The 20,516-nt window shown below is 41.3% G+C and overlaps 1 protein-coding gene across 12 annotated transcripts in view; it reads left to right on the forward strand.

The window, feature by feature from the left end:
* The window catches only part of pard3bb (par-3 family cell polarity regulator beta b), a 207,362-nt gene that overhangs the window by 91,294 nt on the left and 95,552 nt on the right, over positions 1 to 20,516 (forward strand). For 11 of the 12 annotated variants that reach the window (XM_037108816.1, XM_037108815.1, XM_037108818.1 and 8 more), the window contains exons 15-18: positions 435 to 588; positions 5,626 to 5,731; positions 6,390 to 6,526; positions 11,406 to 11,450. In XM_037108816.1, coding sequence (XP_036964711.1) covers positions 435 to 588; positions 5,626 to 5,731; positions 6,390 to 6,526; positions 11,406 to 11,450 — 442 coding nt within the window. The remainder of the gene's footprint in view (positions 1 to 434; positions 589 to 5,625; positions 5,732 to 6,389; positions 6,527 to 11,405; positions 11,451 to 20,516) is intronic. The other variant, XM_037108817.1, reaches the window with a different exon arrangement.

Raw genomic sequence — 20,516 nt, forward strand, 5'->3', positions numbered from 1 at the left:
GAAAAGACACGCATCAACACGGGGATGAGTGCTTTGTTTGACTGTTGCAGAGCCCCATGAGGGCCATCCCTCGAGGGGATAGGTGTCAGTGTGACTGTCATTACCTCACACAAACACAGAAAACCGAGGCAGCGCCGTAGACAGCTACAAGCCTACAGGCCATGGGAAACAGCGTCCCCTCTATCACCTTGATCCTCCACCGTCTTTTCGAGTGTCTCCCTCTTCCTCTCTTTATCCTGCCTCCTTGAAATCTAATTGTGTTTGAATAGACTGCTACAAAGCCCCTCACTCACTCCTCTGGTCATCACTCAGTTTGAATGCAAACTGCATTCCAGACACTAACATCACAGAGGTTTAATGAATAAAGAAGATCTGTTTCTATCCGTCCGTCTGTATGGGATGTGTTTAGTACTATCGTTTACTCCGTGTTTCAGGATCAACATGGGGTGTCACCCAATCGCTCATTTGACGGCTCCTCTGGCCTGTCAGGAATGGGGAGCCCAGTGAACGGACCGACAGGATTGGTCAGTCCGACAAACGGCTCTGTGCATCCTCCCATGGTGAACAACAATCTCTATGCATTTAATGGTGAGTGGATTTTCTTTCTCAGCTGAGTTCTGTCAGGCTAACAGACTTGACACTTTTCATGCAGCATGATCTTAACGGAATAACCATTTTCTTGGTCTTCCTTTCTGTATTGTGCCTCTCTTGGTCCTTGTTTATCAGGTCACCTCAAACACTGTGTAGCACAGCAGAGTACAGTTTATGTAAAGCTGGTTTGTCCAAACGTCCCTTAGATGGCCAAAGTGTAAACCTCATGATAGGCCTCAGGCCAAAAGCAATCACCTATTGTATTTTATTATATTGTATTATTAAGAGGAAGTTTATAGGACCCCAAGTTCATGTAATTGAATGACTTCATTCACAAGGTGTCACCATACCCTGCGTGCCCAGATTATGAAAATAAAGTTAACTGTTCTTTGTTTTCTTTTTTTTTTTTCTGGTGGGCCGAAGTGAACTTGCAGGCCCCACTTTGGGCAGCCCCAACTTAAAATGACCAAAAACCTTTTTGCACAGTATCAAAACTGCAAGAAAGGGAAACCAGAGGCCTCCGTCATGGAAACTTTAAAGACGTTGTCACAATGCTTGATTAGATTCTTAGGGTTGTTCTTTCCAGTATTTTTGTGATTCAAAGCTGAAAACATATTTGCTAATTTGAGGCTGACTGAAAAAACTAAGAGGAAACACTGTGCACAGTCATTTATTCATGTGTGCTCTTAGGAGAGGGACAAGTGGATCAAAAGTTGCAAACAAGCATGTGCTTACTGTTACTTGCAATCATTTTATTTATATGCAGTGTGCGGGAAAATGTTTGCATATTTTGTAAAATGGTAAAAGAATTATAAAAAAAAACACGTTTATATTTCTGAGAATAAGATATAAACAAATGATCTGTCTCTGTATTTGATGTAATTTGACATAACCCAAGGAGGAATTTACAGTTATTTGAATTAGTGGTTATATTGTACAACTGATTACATTTAATGAAATTCAATTGCTATTTGCGTAAACAGTGTTTGAACTAAGACAACAGATCCATCGTTTTCTACTTCGTAACTGCAGTGTAGTATTAACATTTAACATTAAGCACAGCCTCCCTTGTGTATCTATGTTCATTAAAAACCTATAGAGCCATGACTTAGTTGTAGTAATCCACAATGAGCATTATTCCCTTATATTGAAGAAAATTGCCCATTTGCAGCCATTCATGTGAGCCATGGTTATTGGATTTGGAGAAATTCGGCCATACACACCGACGTTAATTGGACCATTTGGACTGTTTGCACTTGATGTATACCCAAATGCTTTTACTACCTCCACTCTCCCTGTTTCCATTCGAGGCAGTGGCAGAGCTGGCAGGAGTTTACTGAGGGGAACCCGGCGTGCTTTTATAAATCCGCTCTCCGCTGATTGCTTACTTTTGATACATTTTCCTCCAATAAAACAACTCCTCTGGAACACTGCTCAGCCCCGACTTTTTTCCCTCCTGAAACAGTGTTCGGTCTGACCCGTTTTTAATTTTAGCTGAACTTTATTCACTTTGCCATTATTTTGTTTTTCTACTCTATTTGTGTGCCAGTGAAGCCTCATCAAAGGTGGGCACATCATTTGCCATGAATTCAGTGAAGTTTAATGATGGTGAGAAAATAAACAATGACTCCAAGATAAAACAAACTAAAAACAAACATAAACAAAACAGATATTGCCATCTACGCTGCAGCCTTAATTAGAGATTATTCTCCCCCTTTCTTCTCTTTCATTTCTCAGCCCTCGTGCTCTCTCTCTCTCGCTGCTTTTGTTTTTCTCCCATGTTTCTCAAGGTTGTTCTGCTTGTTTGTTCATGATGGTTCGGCCTCTTCTAAAGAGCTATTTTAGTTCTCTGTGCTTCGTAGCACTCTTGCTAACTGTATCTGCTACCACCCCTATGTTATCTGTATGTCTCTGTGTATGATCTGTGCGAGTGTGTTTGCTCTCTGTCTCGTAGCCTGTGTGTGTGCCTGTTTGTCAAAAAGTGTGTGTTTGTTTCTAAATGATATCTGTGCCTGGTTAGAAGTGTGTTAATGGCTGCTGTTTGTGTGTGTGTGTGTGTTCAGTGATTGTTGGCCAGTATAAAACAGTGTTGATTTTGTGTGTTGACACTGACTCTGGTAAACAGCTCTGACCTTGAACACACTCCGCTGTTCAAATTCACCTCAGCTATGGTGTCATTTACATACACACATTAGATTGTGTGTTTGTGTGTGTGTGTGTGTGTGTGTGTGTGTGTGTGTGTGTGTGTTACAGTAAGCACATTTCTCAGGCTTTATGAATTGTTGAGTGTGCTGATGTTATCGGCTGGTGTGTATCTGTGTGCACGTGCCAGTATTTTACTCTCCTAATGAACAATTTCACATACTGAATCCATTTTATTTAGCATTGAAGTCTGGATGAAAATGAGGATTTCTTGCACTGATGTGTGCTCTAGCGGAATAATAAATTGAGTTTAATGATTCTCTCCATATGTATTTATGCAGATGTGTTATTTTTGCATTTATAGATTTTTCTCTTTATCTCTTATCCGTCGTTGCATCTCATTCTGTCTGGAACCGTCATTCTTTCTCACTTTTTTTCCCCGTTTTTTTCTGCACTTTGTCTCTTTGTATTCTCTCCATTCTCTCTGGAGAGTTAATCTACTTGATGGGATGAACTAAATACAAAAAAACGGTTTTAGTTGAGCTTTGAATATTACGCCGTCTTCCCCAATTTTGTCACATTGAAGAACTGTTCACTTGCCAGAGTTAGTGCTGCTCAGCTTGAGCAAACGGTGGTTCAGTCTTCTGTGAGTCTGGAAGAACTTTTGTCAGGTTTGACAAATTGATCACATGCCATCAGTGTTTAATGTCATTACCTATATTACAAACCTGAGGTATACGGTTTGAGGCAGGTAGAGTGTAATTAAGGATGCTATCAGGTTGCATTATGGGACATGGAGGATCCAGTGACTTTAGAAGAAAGGTTTCTGCTGTAACATGATACTGATCCATTTTTCCTTTTTTGCATGACAACAGTAAGCTGTCTTACACGTCAGACCATGTTTGATTTGCTAAACATCTAATCATTGCATCAAAAATAGTGAAATATCAAAACTTGTCAATTTTGAATTTATGAAATTGTTTCAAATCTCTTATTTCACAGTATCAATACATCAATACAAGCTGCGTAACTTCACTCTCCTCTCAGGTAGTTGACACAATCAACGCTGTGTTACCCACATAGACCAGCCGCATCCAGAAGTGAATAAACTTAAATGCTGAACACACAGTACACAACCCTGGATATATTAATATTTTATTAAATATAGAATTGTATGCTGTTAATGTAGTGTCAGTTTTCCCTGTGATTTCAAACACATTATCGAATACCAATATTTTGAAGTTAGAAATTACACTGTGACAACATAAGTAATCAGCAATCAGTGAAGGATAATGTCCTGTGAAGCTCTATAAATCCAGTCCCAGTTCATCATTCTTGTCAGTCTAAGATTGATGTTAAAATACAAGATCATACAAGAACATAAATGTGACTGGAGGTTTTTAGCATCTTTTCTGATAGAAAAAAAAAATCTTTGTCTTTAAGATTTAATTTAAAAAAATGGAAAGGGAATTCTTCTAAACCAGTCGATTAATGTTTAAAACTGTTGACACACTCGTTTCCCCCACAGAGGGGAGGAAGAAGATGGAAGAGTTGGACTGCGAGAGAGAGAGAGATGATTAGACCGGCATGTTGTAGACAAACAGACGGAGGGAAGGAAAAAAAGTTGAGTGCAAATGAAGTGAATTCATATATCTGCTGCTGGAGCAAACTGCTATTGATCCGTCATCCACACAGCAAATGCCTTTTTCACTTCAAAGAGTGGGAGTCAGTGAGAAGATCCGTGTGTGTGTGCTTGTGTGTGTGCCTGTGTGTGTGTGTGTGTGCGTGTGCGTGTGCGTGTGTGTGCGTGTACGTGTGTGTGCGTGTACGTGTGTGTGCGTGTATGTGTGTGTGTGTGTGTGTGTGTGAGGTGAAAGAAGAATGAGTTTTTGACAGTTCAGCTGATTAAGGTGCTTGCGGTGAGGAGGAGGGAGGAAGTTTAGTGGGGGGGGAACGGGCAGAAAACTGAGTGGGAGATAAAATGATTTATGGGAGATCTGAAAGGAGAGATAAATGACAGCCAAAATATCAGATTGCAAGAATGGGACCAGAAGAAACACTAAAGCAGGTGATTAGTGTGGAGAGAGTGAGAGATAGAGATGAGAGGATGTGATATCTTCAGACGCTGCTGTGTTTCTTCTCCAGCAACTCTTCTTCCAGTCACATGTGCGGATGCAAGCACAGCGAAGATTGTGCAATAGTCCCGGCATGTGTTGTGTGACAGCTACGCACTCTGAGAAGTGATGACTGTATGTAAATTGTGCTTGGGTGGATTGTGCGTCTGTGTATCAAGTTGTCATAAACTCGTTTATCAAGCAGATGCAGCCGTATCGCTGAGCTACATCTGCAGCAAAAACTCGCAGTTTTTTATCCTCGTTCTTTTTCCCCTTGTTTTTTTTTCCCTCATCCAACTGCTTATCTTTCTCTCTGTCTCACTCCACATTTCTTTTGTCTGTCGGTTTTTATTCTCAAGACATTTTGTCTGTGAAGCTCTTGAATGAGTTTGGATGTAACCCTCTTTTTTTTTTTTTTTTTTTTTTACCATGAATGGAGTTACGCCTTGTCGACCTTAACAGTGAGCATTCAGTCACCTATTGAGGAGAAAAAGTGATCATGATGTCCTTGTAGGGTTTCTGTGTCATGCTCTTTAGCATTAATGTCACATAACAGATGGGAATCTTCTGCTCAGCTGTGTTTTGTCTGTAGAAAGGACAGGGGAGTTTTGCTGAGTTACCCACTAACACGCTCATCAGTGTCACGCTACATTGAGAAGGAAGTGTGTTGTATTGTATTTCAGTTGTAGCCAAAATTAACTCGATCAAGTCTCATTCTTGGTGCATCATACCACCACTACTATCGTCTAAAATGCAGATGTGTTCCTTTGCTTTTCAGTGACCAATGGGAGCTATTCTCACATGGACGAGGAAGAGGATGGGGAGCTGTACGGACATGAAGCGGACTTCAGCAGCTCGACCCAACACTCCTATCTACAGGAAAGGTCTGCGGTGGTGTATCTTTATCTTTATATTAAGCTACAGCAATAAGAACAATGAAACATAGAAAACAATCAATAGACAAAGCAGTAATACCGTAAAGCAACCTTTTTTATCTAGTAAACACTTATAATTACCTATTTATCTGAGGGAATTCGAGGGACGGGAATTCTTTGGAGCCAGTGGTATTTAGTTTACATGTTCTGTAGATGAGGGTCACACAAAATGATTGAATATAGAAGAAATTTCATATCAATTTTTAAATTTTAAAGATATAGTAACTCAGGAAAAAGCCCCCTGCACACAGTCCACTTCTCTTGCAATTAAGTTTATTGACAGCAACGTGCCGGTACGTAAACCTTCATCAGGTTATCTCTAGAAAGCCTGATCAGGTTAACATTGTTGTCACAAACTTAATTGCATGTGAAGTAGACAGTGTACTGGAGTCATTCTCCTGATTATGTTGGCCCTCGGTCCTCTCCTGCGTACTTGTTGACCTCAAGATGTGCAAAAGTTGCACTCTGTAAAGATATAGTAGCAAAAACTGATCACGAGGGTTGAAAAGAAGGCTTACTAAGTACGTAATTTACACAAGAAATAATCAGATCCAAAGCTCGACCAGCAATATTGTCTGTAGTGACCATCTAATCAATTTTGTTCCAGGGAAACCTCTCACATCTCTAACCCAGCTCAGCCACAGTCTCCCACCCAGAGCCAGAGCCAGAACCAGCGGCAGTTCCAGCATGTTAAAGCCTCGAAGAGCATGGACCTGGGTACGACTCAGAACCAGCAGCACACTGGTGGGGAGACCTTACTGTTTTACCAGCTCTGCATGGTGTCTGCATGCATCTTACCCTCACTGGAAATGTGAACGTTCCCGCTGATGCATGGCTGCTGCACCAACGGCATGCTCCTCAAAACCACCTGCAGGCTGACGACTCTGCAGACATAAAACACCTGCAGACTGTCCAGCTACTTATCATCACCGTTGCATGATTAGGGGGAGAATGTGTTATCTGAATGGTCATCCAGGGATTGTTTCATGGGCACATTTTTGTCCATGATTGTTTGTATGAAAGCACATATGTTATACAGTCATACAGCCTGGTTGGTCTGCTGATATCAGAAGACAATTCCTAAATGAATAAGATTTGTGGGTACTACTCGAGAGCAGGTTACACATCTACACTCTGAACTAGATGTTTATCAGCATGAATATTAGCAGCAGATTGGCTGTTTATCAGTCATTATAAACACATATTAAATCCATTTAGGTACAATTTTAAAGGACTTGTTCTTGAGTATTTTATGTTCTCTGCCAGTTTGTCTCACTCCACTACATTTTGGAGGGAAGTAATGTTGTTTCCACTAAATCTATTTAATTATCCTTCTTTCAAGTAACTTTGCAAATTGCAGCCTGCATCTGAGCCAAAATACCATATTTTTAGTGTAAATAGTTTATTCCATGGGCAATTGCTCTCAATCGCCTTTTGTTATATAACACAACACAAAGCTACAAGTGTCGTTTTTTCACTGAATATGTTCCCAATTCTCAGTGAGATCTTGCTTAGAATCAATTTACTGGGTCTTGTTAACAAGACCCAAGCTAACATGAAATCTAATAAGCAACTAGGTGGTGAATTTGGGGGCCTTAGCATGAAGTGTTACCACTTCTCTGGCAGAATAAGAAGCTAACAGAAGACAGGTGAGACGGAGGAAATGCGTGTTAACACAAAGACTGAGGAAGTGGGAGAAAGTGGAGAAACAGCTGGTTGTTGTTGCCTTGCAGTGATTTTGTGACCAACATTCTGTGGAAACAAATCTACGTGGCATCGACTCTCTGCCTGCCCCTGTACAACAGAGTTTTAATTCAGCTTCATTATGATTTATTTATTTATGTAAAATAAGGCAGGGACGTCAACCTCTGCTGCTGCCACTGTGATCCCCCTTTCCACGTCAGCTTCGTCACCTGTTGCTCCCTGACTGCCGATGTTCCGACGCGTGGGTTCACTGACATTTGTGCAATCATTAGAAAGTCAACTTTAGAGATAGGTGCAGGCGTGTAGTTGTGTCTGTGCTCATGCATACATCTGTGTAATATGACAGTGGATGGTGCAGCACAACAAAAGCTTATTGTTTCAAATGTCACTTCCCTCAGTCCTCCTCCTCATGCTGGCTCCACTGCCAGCCGTTTGCATGTTTGTGTGTATGTTAGAGACAGGGAGTGAGACAAAAGAACAGGGGAGTTTGAAAAGCACATACATCCATTTCTACATAAATTACAGACTGATGGTATGTACGATATGGACATGTACGTTACCTCCTTTGTATTTTTGACGTGCTTGCTCTTTACTCGATCTTTGACAAACGCTTGGATGGCGTGATGTGTTTTTCAATGCAGCTGAACTATCAAGCAGCAGGAATAACAGCTCATGAACAAACATGTCTTTTTTTCCCCCGACAGGAGGGGAACAGGATTTGTCTAAGATTAAGATGTTGTTTAATATCCAGAAATAGTGTAAACGGGAGGATCTTCCATCTTTCAGAATACATATGATCCCTGTGGACTAGCCTGAAATCCTTCTAGATCCCCCCCTGCTGTTTTTTTCTTATTCCCATCATGCCCTCTGTCTAAATCAAGTCCAGTAGAGCAGCTTGCTCACATGTCTCAAAAAAAAACCCCAAAAAACAATGCTTCTGCTAAGATTTCAATTTCAGACCTTGGAGACAAACATACTTCCCTGTTAACAGGTCAATCAAAAGATCATGGAAATCCATGAAGGTTGAGTATGTTCAGGTTTAAACAGAATAGGGAGAATGTTTTGGAAACATAAAAAAAAGGACACCTACATCAAGAGACACTCGGTCCTCTTGAAGTCCACAACATATTTACCATAACCAGGTTGTTAATGAGCTATTAAAATCAGCTAACAAGTTCTTAAATTAGCAAGTAGTTCTTTGTCAGCATACTTTGCTGTTGTGTAATCATATGGAAATAGGATTTTACTCATTAGTAGTCTATGTAAATTGTCTAAAAGTAAAAAAATATCTGCTCCGTAGGGGCACATGTGGTTTAAACATGAAGTTCTGTTCATGTGCAGTTTTTAAGTAACAGATTTATTTGTTGCTTTTTTTACAGAGAGATTGGTGTAGTGGTATATTAACCTTTGTGTCACCCCTTTTCCAGTGCATTACACTGGGATGTAAGAGTGGCACAAGTTTGTGGCCGATTAAAGATTCCAACTCGTAAACTTTTGGCACATTCATTGACCCCGATTTTCGTGAGGGAGCAGCTGTCTGATGTCGCACTACAATGGCAGCAAGTGATGGAATATTTAGGTCTGTTTCCAAGTAAAAGTGCGGTAAATGTCAGATGGTGTGTGTTACCCCATGTGTTCTTCATTTTGAACGCTTGGAGGTCAACTAGGGAAATTTCTGACTGGCGTGCAGCATTGATGTCCCTCGAAATACTAATTAAACAGTTTCAAATCTGGCTATATCACAAATTTTAGGCTACTTTACCATCATGGATCACAATCATCCTTGATTTGAGTACTGATTATTAGTGACTCTGGCCCTTTTAGAGTCTTTCCTTACCACTGATAGAGCCGGACTGACAAACAGTGGAGGCTGGAACAGAATACTCTGCCTCTGTACGAGCTCTTAGGTTTATACATGTGTATACGTATGCATATGAGTGGTTGATTACCTCCGCTAAGAAGGTTATGTATTCACCCATGTCCATTAGTTGGTTAGTATGTCAGCAGGAATATGCAAAAACAACTGAATGGGTTTCCATGAAATCTGAATGGAGGATGGGTCTCAGCCCACAATGGACACCATTCACTGTCGGCGGATGAAGGAACCGATCCAGGAACCTTTTCTGTCTTACATTTTTGTCAAATTCTTAAAGAATAATGTGTGACTCTTGTTTAATCAATGGAATATTTAGGTTGCTGGTAACCTTGAGTGAGTCCAATCTGATGTCTGATGAGCACAGATTGTGGTTAAGTTAAGTTATAGGTGACACTGTCAGGCTTGATATTGGGTTAGGCTTGATTGAAGACTGTTGGGACTTTGTGGAGGTATGCTCTCTACAGAGTGCCATTCTAGTTATTTTGTGGAAACATCACTTTGTATTTCTTTCTCTCTTCTTTCTCGCTCAAACTAATAAAGACCCTATTTTGTTTAGTTTTAAAAGTTCCACCATATACAGTTTTTAAGTACTTGTCGCCTCGCTCATCAGCATTACTCACCAGTAGTTTTTGAGTGCGAGTCAATGCTGTGTTTTGGCTGTTATGTTTATGTAAAGAAAAGAAAAAGAGAGCCAGAAAACATTCATGGGTCAGTTACGTAAGTTCATTTCTTATTTAATTTGTCCTGATCTCATTTGCCAACCAGGCCCAATTAAAAAATTAAGACCAGTTTAGGATCCGTTCCAAATGATGAATTCCCTCCCTGCTTCTCACTGTCCTTCACACTTTTTCTCTCGGTCTTCTCTGTTGGTGTTTTTTTTATTTTTTTTATTCCCTCTCCTTGCCTTTAGGTTTTGTTCTTTGTTTTCTTTCACTGCAGTTACAAACAGAGAAAAAAAAACTATCAGTTTGTCTAACTCGTTTTAGGATGAGGCTGTGTAGGTTGAGTTTAAAGCAATCAGAATGAAATTACATGTTAGCTCAAACTTGATTTTTTTTTTTTTTAAGTGACAGCCGCAGTATGTACAGTCTGAGTGTGCCTCTGTGTGCGTCACACACGTGGCATCTGCAGATTTGCTGAAGTAGGCATACACACACACACACACACACACACACACACACACACACACACTGTTATGCACAAACTACTGTGCTGCTGTAGCAGTCCTGTTGTTTCACCGCAGACAGATGCCCTCAGACACACACACACACAGCTAGAATTACGCTTTAGGCTTGGTTTTCATTAGAAAAGTATTTGCTGGGAGAAGCCGTAATACTGCTTGGTTTTTGTGGTTAGTGTGTGTGTGCGTGTGTGTTTGAGTGCTACCAGTCAATGTGTTCCTTGTTGGCACTGGCCAGCTTTGTGGCTTTAGGAAGGAGGGTGTAAAAGCAAAAGAAAGACCGGGGGAGAGGTTGAAATTGAAAGGAGGATCAACAAGGAGCAATGATGGAGAGGGTGGTGATCAAAGGAGGGGAAAGAAGGAGGACTACACCGCTGGATGATGTCAGTGTAACTTAAGAAAAAATGAAAACACAGGGAAGAGAAGTGAGGGTAAAGGGCAGGAGGTGAAAGGGATAGGTTGAGGAGTATTACAGACTGATGGAGAGAAGGGAGGGTGGAAGACAAATGGAGTGAGAGAGACAGGAGGAAGGGAAATGACTTCAGTAGCAGCGAAACTGAGTTAACATCACAGGACAAAAAGAGAGCTGCTACGCCGCCAACTTGTAAAACAAGACAGAAAGAATAATAGAAATTGAAGGAGCGGCTGAGGAGAGGACAGGAAGAAGAAGTGTGATAAGATTACAACAGGTTTTAGGGATAAGGAACATGTGGTCAGCGGTTTGACTTTTGACACTTGGTGAGATAGGCACAACATTTTTAAAAAAAAAAGCAGAAGACAAGGGAGGGAAGTCTAATCTATACAGCAAAAGAAAAAAAAAGTGTACATATGTTAACATGTGTTTTTTTGCTTGTTTGTTTCAGTGGCAGATGAGAGCAATGTTGGATCGCTGGCTGGAACCACTGCAGGTGAGACAACTGCACAGTGTCATCGACAGAAAGACTGAAACAGACACATATACACTTTTCCTTGAGTCACTTGTTGGAGACCGGTTCTAAGATGAAATGTGACGCCATGTGAAGATCCAGTGGTGAAGGACAGCATGGCTCCCTTGTCCTTACAGATAACCAGGCTGGATCGATTGAGCGAAAATTGCTGCCTTATTCTAAAGAAAACAAACAGTTTTATCTTAAGACGGCAAGAAACTGAGCAAAGGAAGTAAAGAGACCTTTCTCCAAAATTAAGGTGTATATGTTCAAATATATTTTAAACTTGGGTAAACCCTCAAAAATAGGTGCTTGACTTTTTTACATTTACATTGCTTTTTTACTTGCTTCATATCATTGTGCCTGAAAGAGGGAGAAATTGACGTCTTCACCTGGGAGTTGTGTTTATATCACAGCCTATTGGAGCTGGAACTGATAAATACTTGTGACTATTGTGGAGTCAGCTGGCGTGGGAGTTAATTACAATTACACATTGGCGTCAAGCGGGTGACAGTGGGTTTTGTGTTGCTTGGGAAGGGTGAAAAGGGTCAAAGCCCCAGATTAAAACTATATATATATTTACAAAAGTGAGAAAGAGAAGCAAAAAAATTTTTGAAATTTGATATAAAAAAAAAAAAGAGGTAAATGATGAACACGAAACACAAACACGATTGTTCACTTCAGACTCAATCCAACCAAACCTGAAGATTACAGGAGATGATGTCTGTCGGTGTGTCTGTTTTGTTGGAAATAGAAGAATCTGAGTTTCTAATCAGAATAAATAGCCTTGTTTGACTGCACTGACCAACCAAGGATTGTTCACTAGAATAGAATTATAAAATACATAAACAAGATATGGATGATATATTTCACATTTATTTTGTTCCGTGAGCGATCAGAACAACTTCACCTAACCTCCATCTCCACCCGACCCGATCTTCACTCTGGGTTTGAAGTCAATACATACCATGTTCCCCTCTGTTATCTTCCCCCTCTCCAGTTGCATTTACTTGCCACTTCAACTATACTCTCGCATCCTCTTGTGTCTCCTACACACTAGACTACTGTCTGCCTTCACCTGGAAATACCTCCTTGATTTGTCAAGTGCAGTTGAAAAAAAAAAAAAATCAAGAATGGCAGAAGAGAGAAGTGAAGGGGGGCGAGACTTCGGCCACTTCTTAAAGACACATATGTGAGCTTGTTCGGGTATGAGAGAGAAAGGAGATGGGATGTGAGAGGACACATTGATGAACACGCGTCTTTTTAATAGTTCGATGTCAAACTTTTCTTTTTCACTTTGCCTTGAAGTCTCCCCCATTTCATTTGCAGCTACTCGAATGTAAGAGCACTCTACTTCATACCACTATATGTGCGTCTCTCTTGCTGTCTGCCACTTTATTGTTGTCAATCAACCCTTTTTTCCACATCTCACAGTCCCTCAGTTTTATACATGCTGGTATGGACGTTTATGTACTGGGTTTGTGACCGCTCTATAGTGGAGCGAGCAAGGCGATATAAGGAGCATAAAAGACAAGAGTGAAACTCTGATATATAAAAAAAAATGACTTTCCTCTTCATCTATCAGCTGAAAGTCGGAGGAAAACATATTTGTCTGTTTTTAGTTTTCAGTTTCTCCTCTTGAAATCGAAGCTTCAGTCCACCTGTAGTCCAGGCGGCTTGCTGTATGAGCCAGAACGAGGGACAGTGTGTTAAATGTGTTCTGGACAAGATATACTGTTGTAAAAAGAGAGGCAGAGGAACATCTTGTACAGGAAAAGAGGATTACTTCACAGGAATTGAAATGGTAAACATGGAGAGGTAAGGCTTTGTTGCAAGAAAAGAAACACAGAACCGAGATACTGCACAACCCTGGTGTCACACTCTGTTTGCATATTGCCTGTAGGTTTGCAAAACAAAGCTTTTCATTCTTAGAAACCCGATCTGATGTTTTCTTGTCAGCTTTTTAGTAGCCGTGGTTGTGTTTACGTCGACTTATTTTATGCACATTTTGAATTATCGAATTAGGAGAGGTTGATGGCCCGGGGCAAAATTCCTAAAATCCTCAATTACTCTTGCAGTGGTTTCTGCCTTCGTTTGAACTTGCGACCTGCCGGGCACAAACTCGCTTCTTTCACCTTTAGGCCTCCACTGCCCCAGATGAATATGAGGCCAATTTGGTTCATGACTGTATTTTCTTCAATTTTCAGTATTTTCTTCAGTTCGCTCTCCTTTATTGGCTTTGGCTTGTTTTTGATGGACTTATCTAGAAAATATGCTGCAGAACAGAAATTGTTTACTCTGTCTTATAACTCTGTTTTTATTGACTGAAATCTCGGACAGGGACAAACAGCAGGGCAATTTCAACAAGTTCAGCCGAGTTTACTGTTGCCTTCCCTGTTCCAGCTGAACCTAAATGTACCTGAATTGATATGTTTCCAAATAAAACCCGATATAATCTTAGAATCTGACCTCAGTCTCAAACCGTTCTAGTTTTAGCTCTGTTCCTTCCAGTAATAAGCCTGTTGAATGAGTAAAAAAACCTTTAAGGGCCTCTGTCTTGTAAGATTTCCAGACATGTTTTTTTACTCAAGCCTATTTACACGTTCCCTTTACCTGTTGCTTGTCGACGTGTCTGCTGTTTTATAATGCCACACAGCCCAGAGAGCCGTTAAAGAGAGTGTTTGTCTGGCAAGCGTGGCAGTTTTTTCCAACCCACTTCCCCTCGCTCTAATGTAGTTTTTATAACCGAAATGCTTCCAACAACCTTTTTGCCGAGACGTCAGACAGCTGCATGGACTTGAGAAAGGGAGAGAAGGGGGGGAGGTGGGGTCCTGCGAAGTGAGGAGTTTAAAGACAATGACTTCTGGGAATGCTGTTTTTCACTTCCAGCAATGGTCTTTCCCTCCACACCCCGAGAAACCACTGGGCACCACACACACGCAACTATTACCGTTATGGTAATGTTATGGTAATGGAAAGTCTCCGTCATCTTGTGGAAAATGTGAACCTTGGAAGATTCATATTATATTATAATTTCACAGAATCTCAGATGCAAAATGACGGAAATGGGAGACCTTATTATGACGTGTGTGTGTGTGCATGTGTGTGTGCATGTGTGTGTGCATGTGTGAAAACCTCAGAAGTGAATAGGTGTGTGTGACTCAATGTGCCATCCCGTCCCGTGCGGAGGCTTCAGCTCTGCAGATTTATTAAGTTTCCCTCAGTAAACTGTAGAAAATACTTGTCATTAACAAACATCCTGCTGGGTCAAAAAGTCCTCAATTCAGTATTCTGCTGTTATAAATATTAAGATAGAATAACAAATGTAAACTTACTTATGAATGTGCGTGCGTGTGCGTGTGTGTGTGTGTGTCTTTGTGGTGAGACAGGCCTGCAGTCTTTGCGGTGGCACAGACACAGGAGCTCAATCATTCCAATAATAAATCAAATCAGCTGTGGAAGAGGAAAAGCATGAAAGTACAGTAACTCAGACGGACGGGATGCTTCAAAATAAATCATAATTAGATTCATTCATGTCACGCTCATGATGCAGAGAGACTATAGCCATACAGGCGAGATCAGTGTCAGGGTGGAAAAACTGAATGTATGAGTCCATATTTAGCCTGATTCTCTCCTGAAGCCACTTTAAATAGGACAGAAGAGTGAAACTCTCTGCTGACGGGACGTAAAGCAAACGATTGCAGCTGTGTTTCTCTCACCAAGTTTTCCTTTGGTGATGGGGACAGCCTGGAGCTCTGTGTGTGTGTGTGTGTGTGTGTGTGTGTGTGTGTGTCCCAGGAGCAGTGCATTAGAGGTGTTTCCTTGTGAAAATAAACGGTGAGCAACAAAATTCCACCGGAATGATGAAAATCTTGTCGATAAAAGAAATAAAATGAGTGCATCTGTGTGCGGGTGCATGTGCACAAACGTCTGCAGTCACACGCGTCTTAGAAATGGTTCTTAAACGTATGACACTGTTTTCACCCGCTGCCTCTCCCTCTCCCTCCTTTCCTGATATTTTCACATCTGAAACAGTAAATTGCAGGAAGCAGAAAAAACAAACCAAACAAATTTAGCGAGTTTCCTTTTATTTCTGTCAGGTTTCAATTGTGTTCAACGATGAGCAAATTACTGTTAGTGTGAATGGAGTCTGGTGTATTTGGTGAGAACGATATTGGCTTGTTTTTGGTCAAACAAAAAGCACCTCATTCTTTAACAGAAAGGTCTACCTCTGTGGGGATCCTTTGTTAGACACTTAATGTAACAATCTAAGCCTGTCAGTGGCAACAACAATCATCAAATGATCATCAAAATTGCGGTCAAGGATCACATTGCAGCAACTGCAGCCTGTCAGCTGAAACCAGTTCCAAAACATTTGTTAACGATTAGTCACTTAAACACCAAAATATGTAAAAGCTCAGGTTTAAAAAAATACCAGAATTCCCCTTTAAAGAAGCAACAACTGCTAACGCTGTATTTTGGTAATTAATTCTCATTTGACTAGACTAGAACACGGACTCACTACTCAAACACACCATAAGACTAGCTTTTCAAGTAGTAGATTCAAATTTTAGAAATACTCATTACCCAGAATGCTTGTCTGCTTTCACTGTAGTTTCCTGATGTGACATATTGCCTTATTTTGGTCCCTCCATCCGTCGCCAGATTTCAGTCACCCTCTCCCCCGCTCTCTCCCGCACACTCTCTTCCTTGCCAACGCCATTCAGGCTTAGAGGCTGACAAACAGGCAGAGGAGCTTAGGCCCAACAACATCCCTTCGAAAATGTGTGTGCGTCTGTGTCAGGGGACCAGTGTGATGCTGAGGGAGACTGGTGCGGTCCATTGTCTGAATCTCTCCCCGGTGGAACTTTGACTTTGACTACGACAGTCACACACTGACAAGCTTCTGCCAAAACTGCATCTTTAGAGAGCCGCTTCTCCCCGTATCCCCCGCCGTGATTGTCTCTTCATTTCTGTCTCTTTCTCATTCTCCTTCGCTCCCTTTTCCCCATTGTTGCCCGGTCTCTCTGGCTCTTTCAGACTTTGCTGTGGACTTAACCTGAAAGCCACCTTGTTAGACTGATGTGGATTGATGGATTAATTTGTCACAGGCAGAGTAGAACATCCTCGGAGTGTCTGGGCCGCCGTGTGCGAATGCTTCTCAGACGTGGAATTCAAACAGCTGAACTAAGCAATCGCTGCTCCTCCAATCGTTTTTACCATTATCCTTCACTTTGTGTGTTCGCTTGTGCGTGTTTTTTTTTTCTTTTTTGCTTCTGTCTGATGCGTTTAGCACACATTGATGTTTCATTGTATTCTCTGTGTACTCTCGGCTGCCTCTCTGTATATTGAATGCCCTCTGACCCCTCTCCATCTCCCGTGGTAAGCCAATAAAGGTGAGCAGTAATCAGGAGATGGTCAGCACTGTCGTTTCCCGCTGGTGCAGCCATTCATCTCTATCAGGCTCTGCGCGCTGATCACTGGCATTGGCTGTACTGTATATTGTATGATGCTTGAGACAGAGAGAGGGAAGCCATTTGTTTCTGTCCTGGACTAATCAGTTACATTCCCTGTGATGGATTCATGTTGAAGCAGTTTTATGTGCGCTTGAGAACAATAGATGCAATCTCTTTTAACTCTCGTCTCTACCTGGAACTACATTTATGTTGGCTAAATTGCTGTCATTGTCCACAGGATAATGCAGAAAATACATTGTTACATTTTTCCAGCGACAGAGATTTTTTTGATGTTTAAATGTTGTCAAAAGTTCAAAGTGATCGGCTGACTTTGAAAAGGAGTTGTTCGGGAAAATAAAACAACCAACACAACCAGTAAATAATGACATGAGGCTGATGATGTGGATGATGTCACATGTTTTTATGGTTTATGATGCCACTTCAAGTCTTATGGAGCCCAGCGGGATAGCAAAACTTCATTTCATTTGCTGGGAGATTGAACCACATTATAAAACACACATATAACATGTTGGGAAATGTTGCTTCCAGGAAAGAGCTTCTCTTAGCAGCTTAGAGAACACACGACAGGGCACGGACCACACCTCCTACGAGTGCTCAGACGCATAAGAGAGTTTTTTCACAGTCCACTGCTGCGGCACCTCTATTCATCCTCTGTATGAAATGCTCTGACATCACAAACTCATAGAATTTGTGATGACTCGTTGTGACCGCAGTGTTTCCGAATACCGGCTGTAGGTTGAGGTTTTTGAAAATATTGCAGTATTCATGAAGTAGAAGTAGTTGTGATGAAAGAAGACAGGGAAGTCTCACTTTATACAATATGGGACCTTTAATTTACGTGAGTCACAAAAACATACATAGCACTTACACTTGAATGCACTGTCATCTGTCAGTGTGGCTTCTGTCATCTGTCAACGAGCTGTCGTCTGCCTGGGCTCTTTCAGCTGCTCAGTCGATGTGACGTATCATATTCACTGCAGAGGATTGTTGGTCAAAACAGCTAAAAAAAGCATGCATGCTGCAAAATGCGATCAGATGCAGCAGAACATCCTGGTGTCTTTGGCAGGCTGCATTTGTATTTGGACAGATACAGATGGTAGTTTGGCTGTTGGAAAGCAGCTATTCTCTGACTGGATAAAATAAAACAGTTTCATAATGCTTTTCCTTAAATCACTCCATGTTCTATATAGTCAACTATTTCAGCTGTGATGTAACATTTTTTTCTTCAACTCTGTGTTTGAACACGAGGGAACTTCCACTGGCAGAACAGCGAGAAAAGTTGAATTCCCTTTTTACCAAAAAAAATAAAAAATAGGGCCCGGGTGTGTAATACAGAGACAGAAAGCAGAAATTGAGTTGTCTCTCCTTATGAGAGCTTCTAAAGTGTGATGTGGTGTCCTAGAAGTTGGTGCTGCTGCTGAGTCCTGCTGGCTTTGTTGCTGCAGCGTGCTGCTAAGCCGCTCCTTGGTGTAATTTTGACTTTGAAAGTAGCCCATTGCTGTCCTGCCAACAAAATAGCCTTGGGATAGCTTGGCGTTCTCTCTCTTTGTGTTTTGTTTTTCTTTTTTTTTTTCATTTCTTGCTTTCTTGTCTCCTACACTCTCTCTCTCTCTCTCTCTCCCCCTCTCGTTGTCATTCCCATCCTCTCTCTTTCATTCCCAGACTCGGTGTCTTTGTTTCTCTTTCTATAGCATCCTCTCACAGTGTCTGTTTTTCTCTGCCAACCCCCCCCACTCTCGCATCCTCTCCCTCAAACCACTTTGCTACTCTTGTCTTGCTTGTCATCCCCCTCTCTCTCTCTCTCTCTCTCTCTATCTCACTCCCTCTCTCTCTCTCTCTCTCTATCTCACTCGCTCTCTTGCTCGCTCTCTCTCTTTAAAAGCAGCTTAATTCTATCATCTTACAGTTGGACAGCAGTAATTACATTTATGACACAAATCCTGCTACTCACAGCAAAATACTTGCTGTGTGTGTGAGAGACCGTGTGTGTGTGTGTGTGTGTGTATGTGTGCGTGCATGCATGCATGCTCATCACCCAATGTGTTTGTGTGTGCTTGTGTATATATATGCATTTTTGTGCATGTGTGTGTGTGTGCTGTTCATTCCCTGATAACCCCAGCCCAACATCACTAAGCTATTTATATTACTGTTTATTTCATCCTATGACCCGGCCCTCTGCAAACAGACACGTTTGGACTCAGAGGTCACAGTCTGTGTACAAACTGTGTGTGTGTCTTCTGTGTTTAACTTCTTAAACTATCTGCATCCGCCCTCAAACTTTGCAGTAGAGGATGACCCTCGACCCTGCTGTCTTCACACTGAATTTAAATGAGGAACATCACAAGCATATTTCGTGTGTACAATTTAGTAATCTATAGAAGGGCAAGCGTGACTAAATGACTGGCGTGACTGAAACGCACAAATCTAGACGTGTCTTTTGAGCCCAAGTGTGCCGGATTATGAATTTCATTGTAACTGAAAAAAAAAACAAAAAAACGTCAGACGTCGGTTTTAACTTTGAGGCCGTTTGTGTTATGAGAATGTTGCTGGCAACTGCAAACATGTTGGCTTTCAGGACTCTGATTAGAGAGTGAATAAAAGGAATAATACATCAAATATCCTGGACAATTCATGTTGAGTTTACTCATGCTTTTGTGGTGGCCTTGGTTCAAATGTTACTGGCAGCTCTAATCCGCAGTCCTTAGAGTTTTCAAGCTGTGGATTATCTAGTGAAATGAGCAAATGCAACCTTTTTTTTTTTTTTTCTTTCTGAATACACAGCACTCTCAGCCCTAGAACAGATGTGTTTTGGCATATGATACGTCTCTTTTAAGAATAGTGTTCCATATTTCTTTTTAAGATCGGACACTCTGATGTGCTTTTTGGCCAAGGATCTGAGAAAGTTTTTGCTGTAGTTTGCTTTAGGCTGGTGGCCAAAGGTACGCAGGCTTCTGGAAATAAAGTTTATCAAACAGATCCAGATGCTTCAGATTCATGAGATGTATTAAATGTTATAATTAAAGCACTTAACATCCTATTAGACTATTCTGGTTTAGGTTTTTGATCAAGATGGCTTCAACAGAAGAGTGCATCGCTACAAAGAAGAAAGCAGACCATGAATTTTAGTAATATGCCGTGTTTCCCACAGAATGGCTGTGTACGTGTAGCAGGGGAACGTCTTACGTAGGCCCACATTTTACAGAAGAGGTTGCACCACGATCAGTGTGTTTACATGAGGGATGTAATACCAGAGAGTCTATGTCTCCCTGCAGAGCATGTGACTGACAGTCGACAGGAGGAGGAGAGTGCGGACAGATTGTTACTAGTTCATTGTTGTCATTCTCTCAGACAGATATAACATATTTATGTATAAAAATAAAGGTATAATATGCTAAAACAGGTCGCTGAATATACCTGGGCAGACCGCCCAAAGTAAAATACATGTGTGGGAAACACTGACACGGACAAAAGTGATACAGCCATACTAAAATAACATTATGCTTCCAAGGTGGCATGACGTGGAGAGTCATCAGGGTCAGAGATGCTTGAAAACTGTGGAGGCTTTACAATA

This window comes from Acanthopagrus latus, chromosome 9 (assembly GCF_904848185.1).
Source record: "Acanthopagrus latus isolate v.2019 chromosome 9, fAcaLat1.1, whole genome shotgun sequence".
NCBI lineage: Eukaryota > Metazoa > Chordata > Actinopteri > Spariformes > Sparidae > Acanthopagrus > Acanthopagrus latus.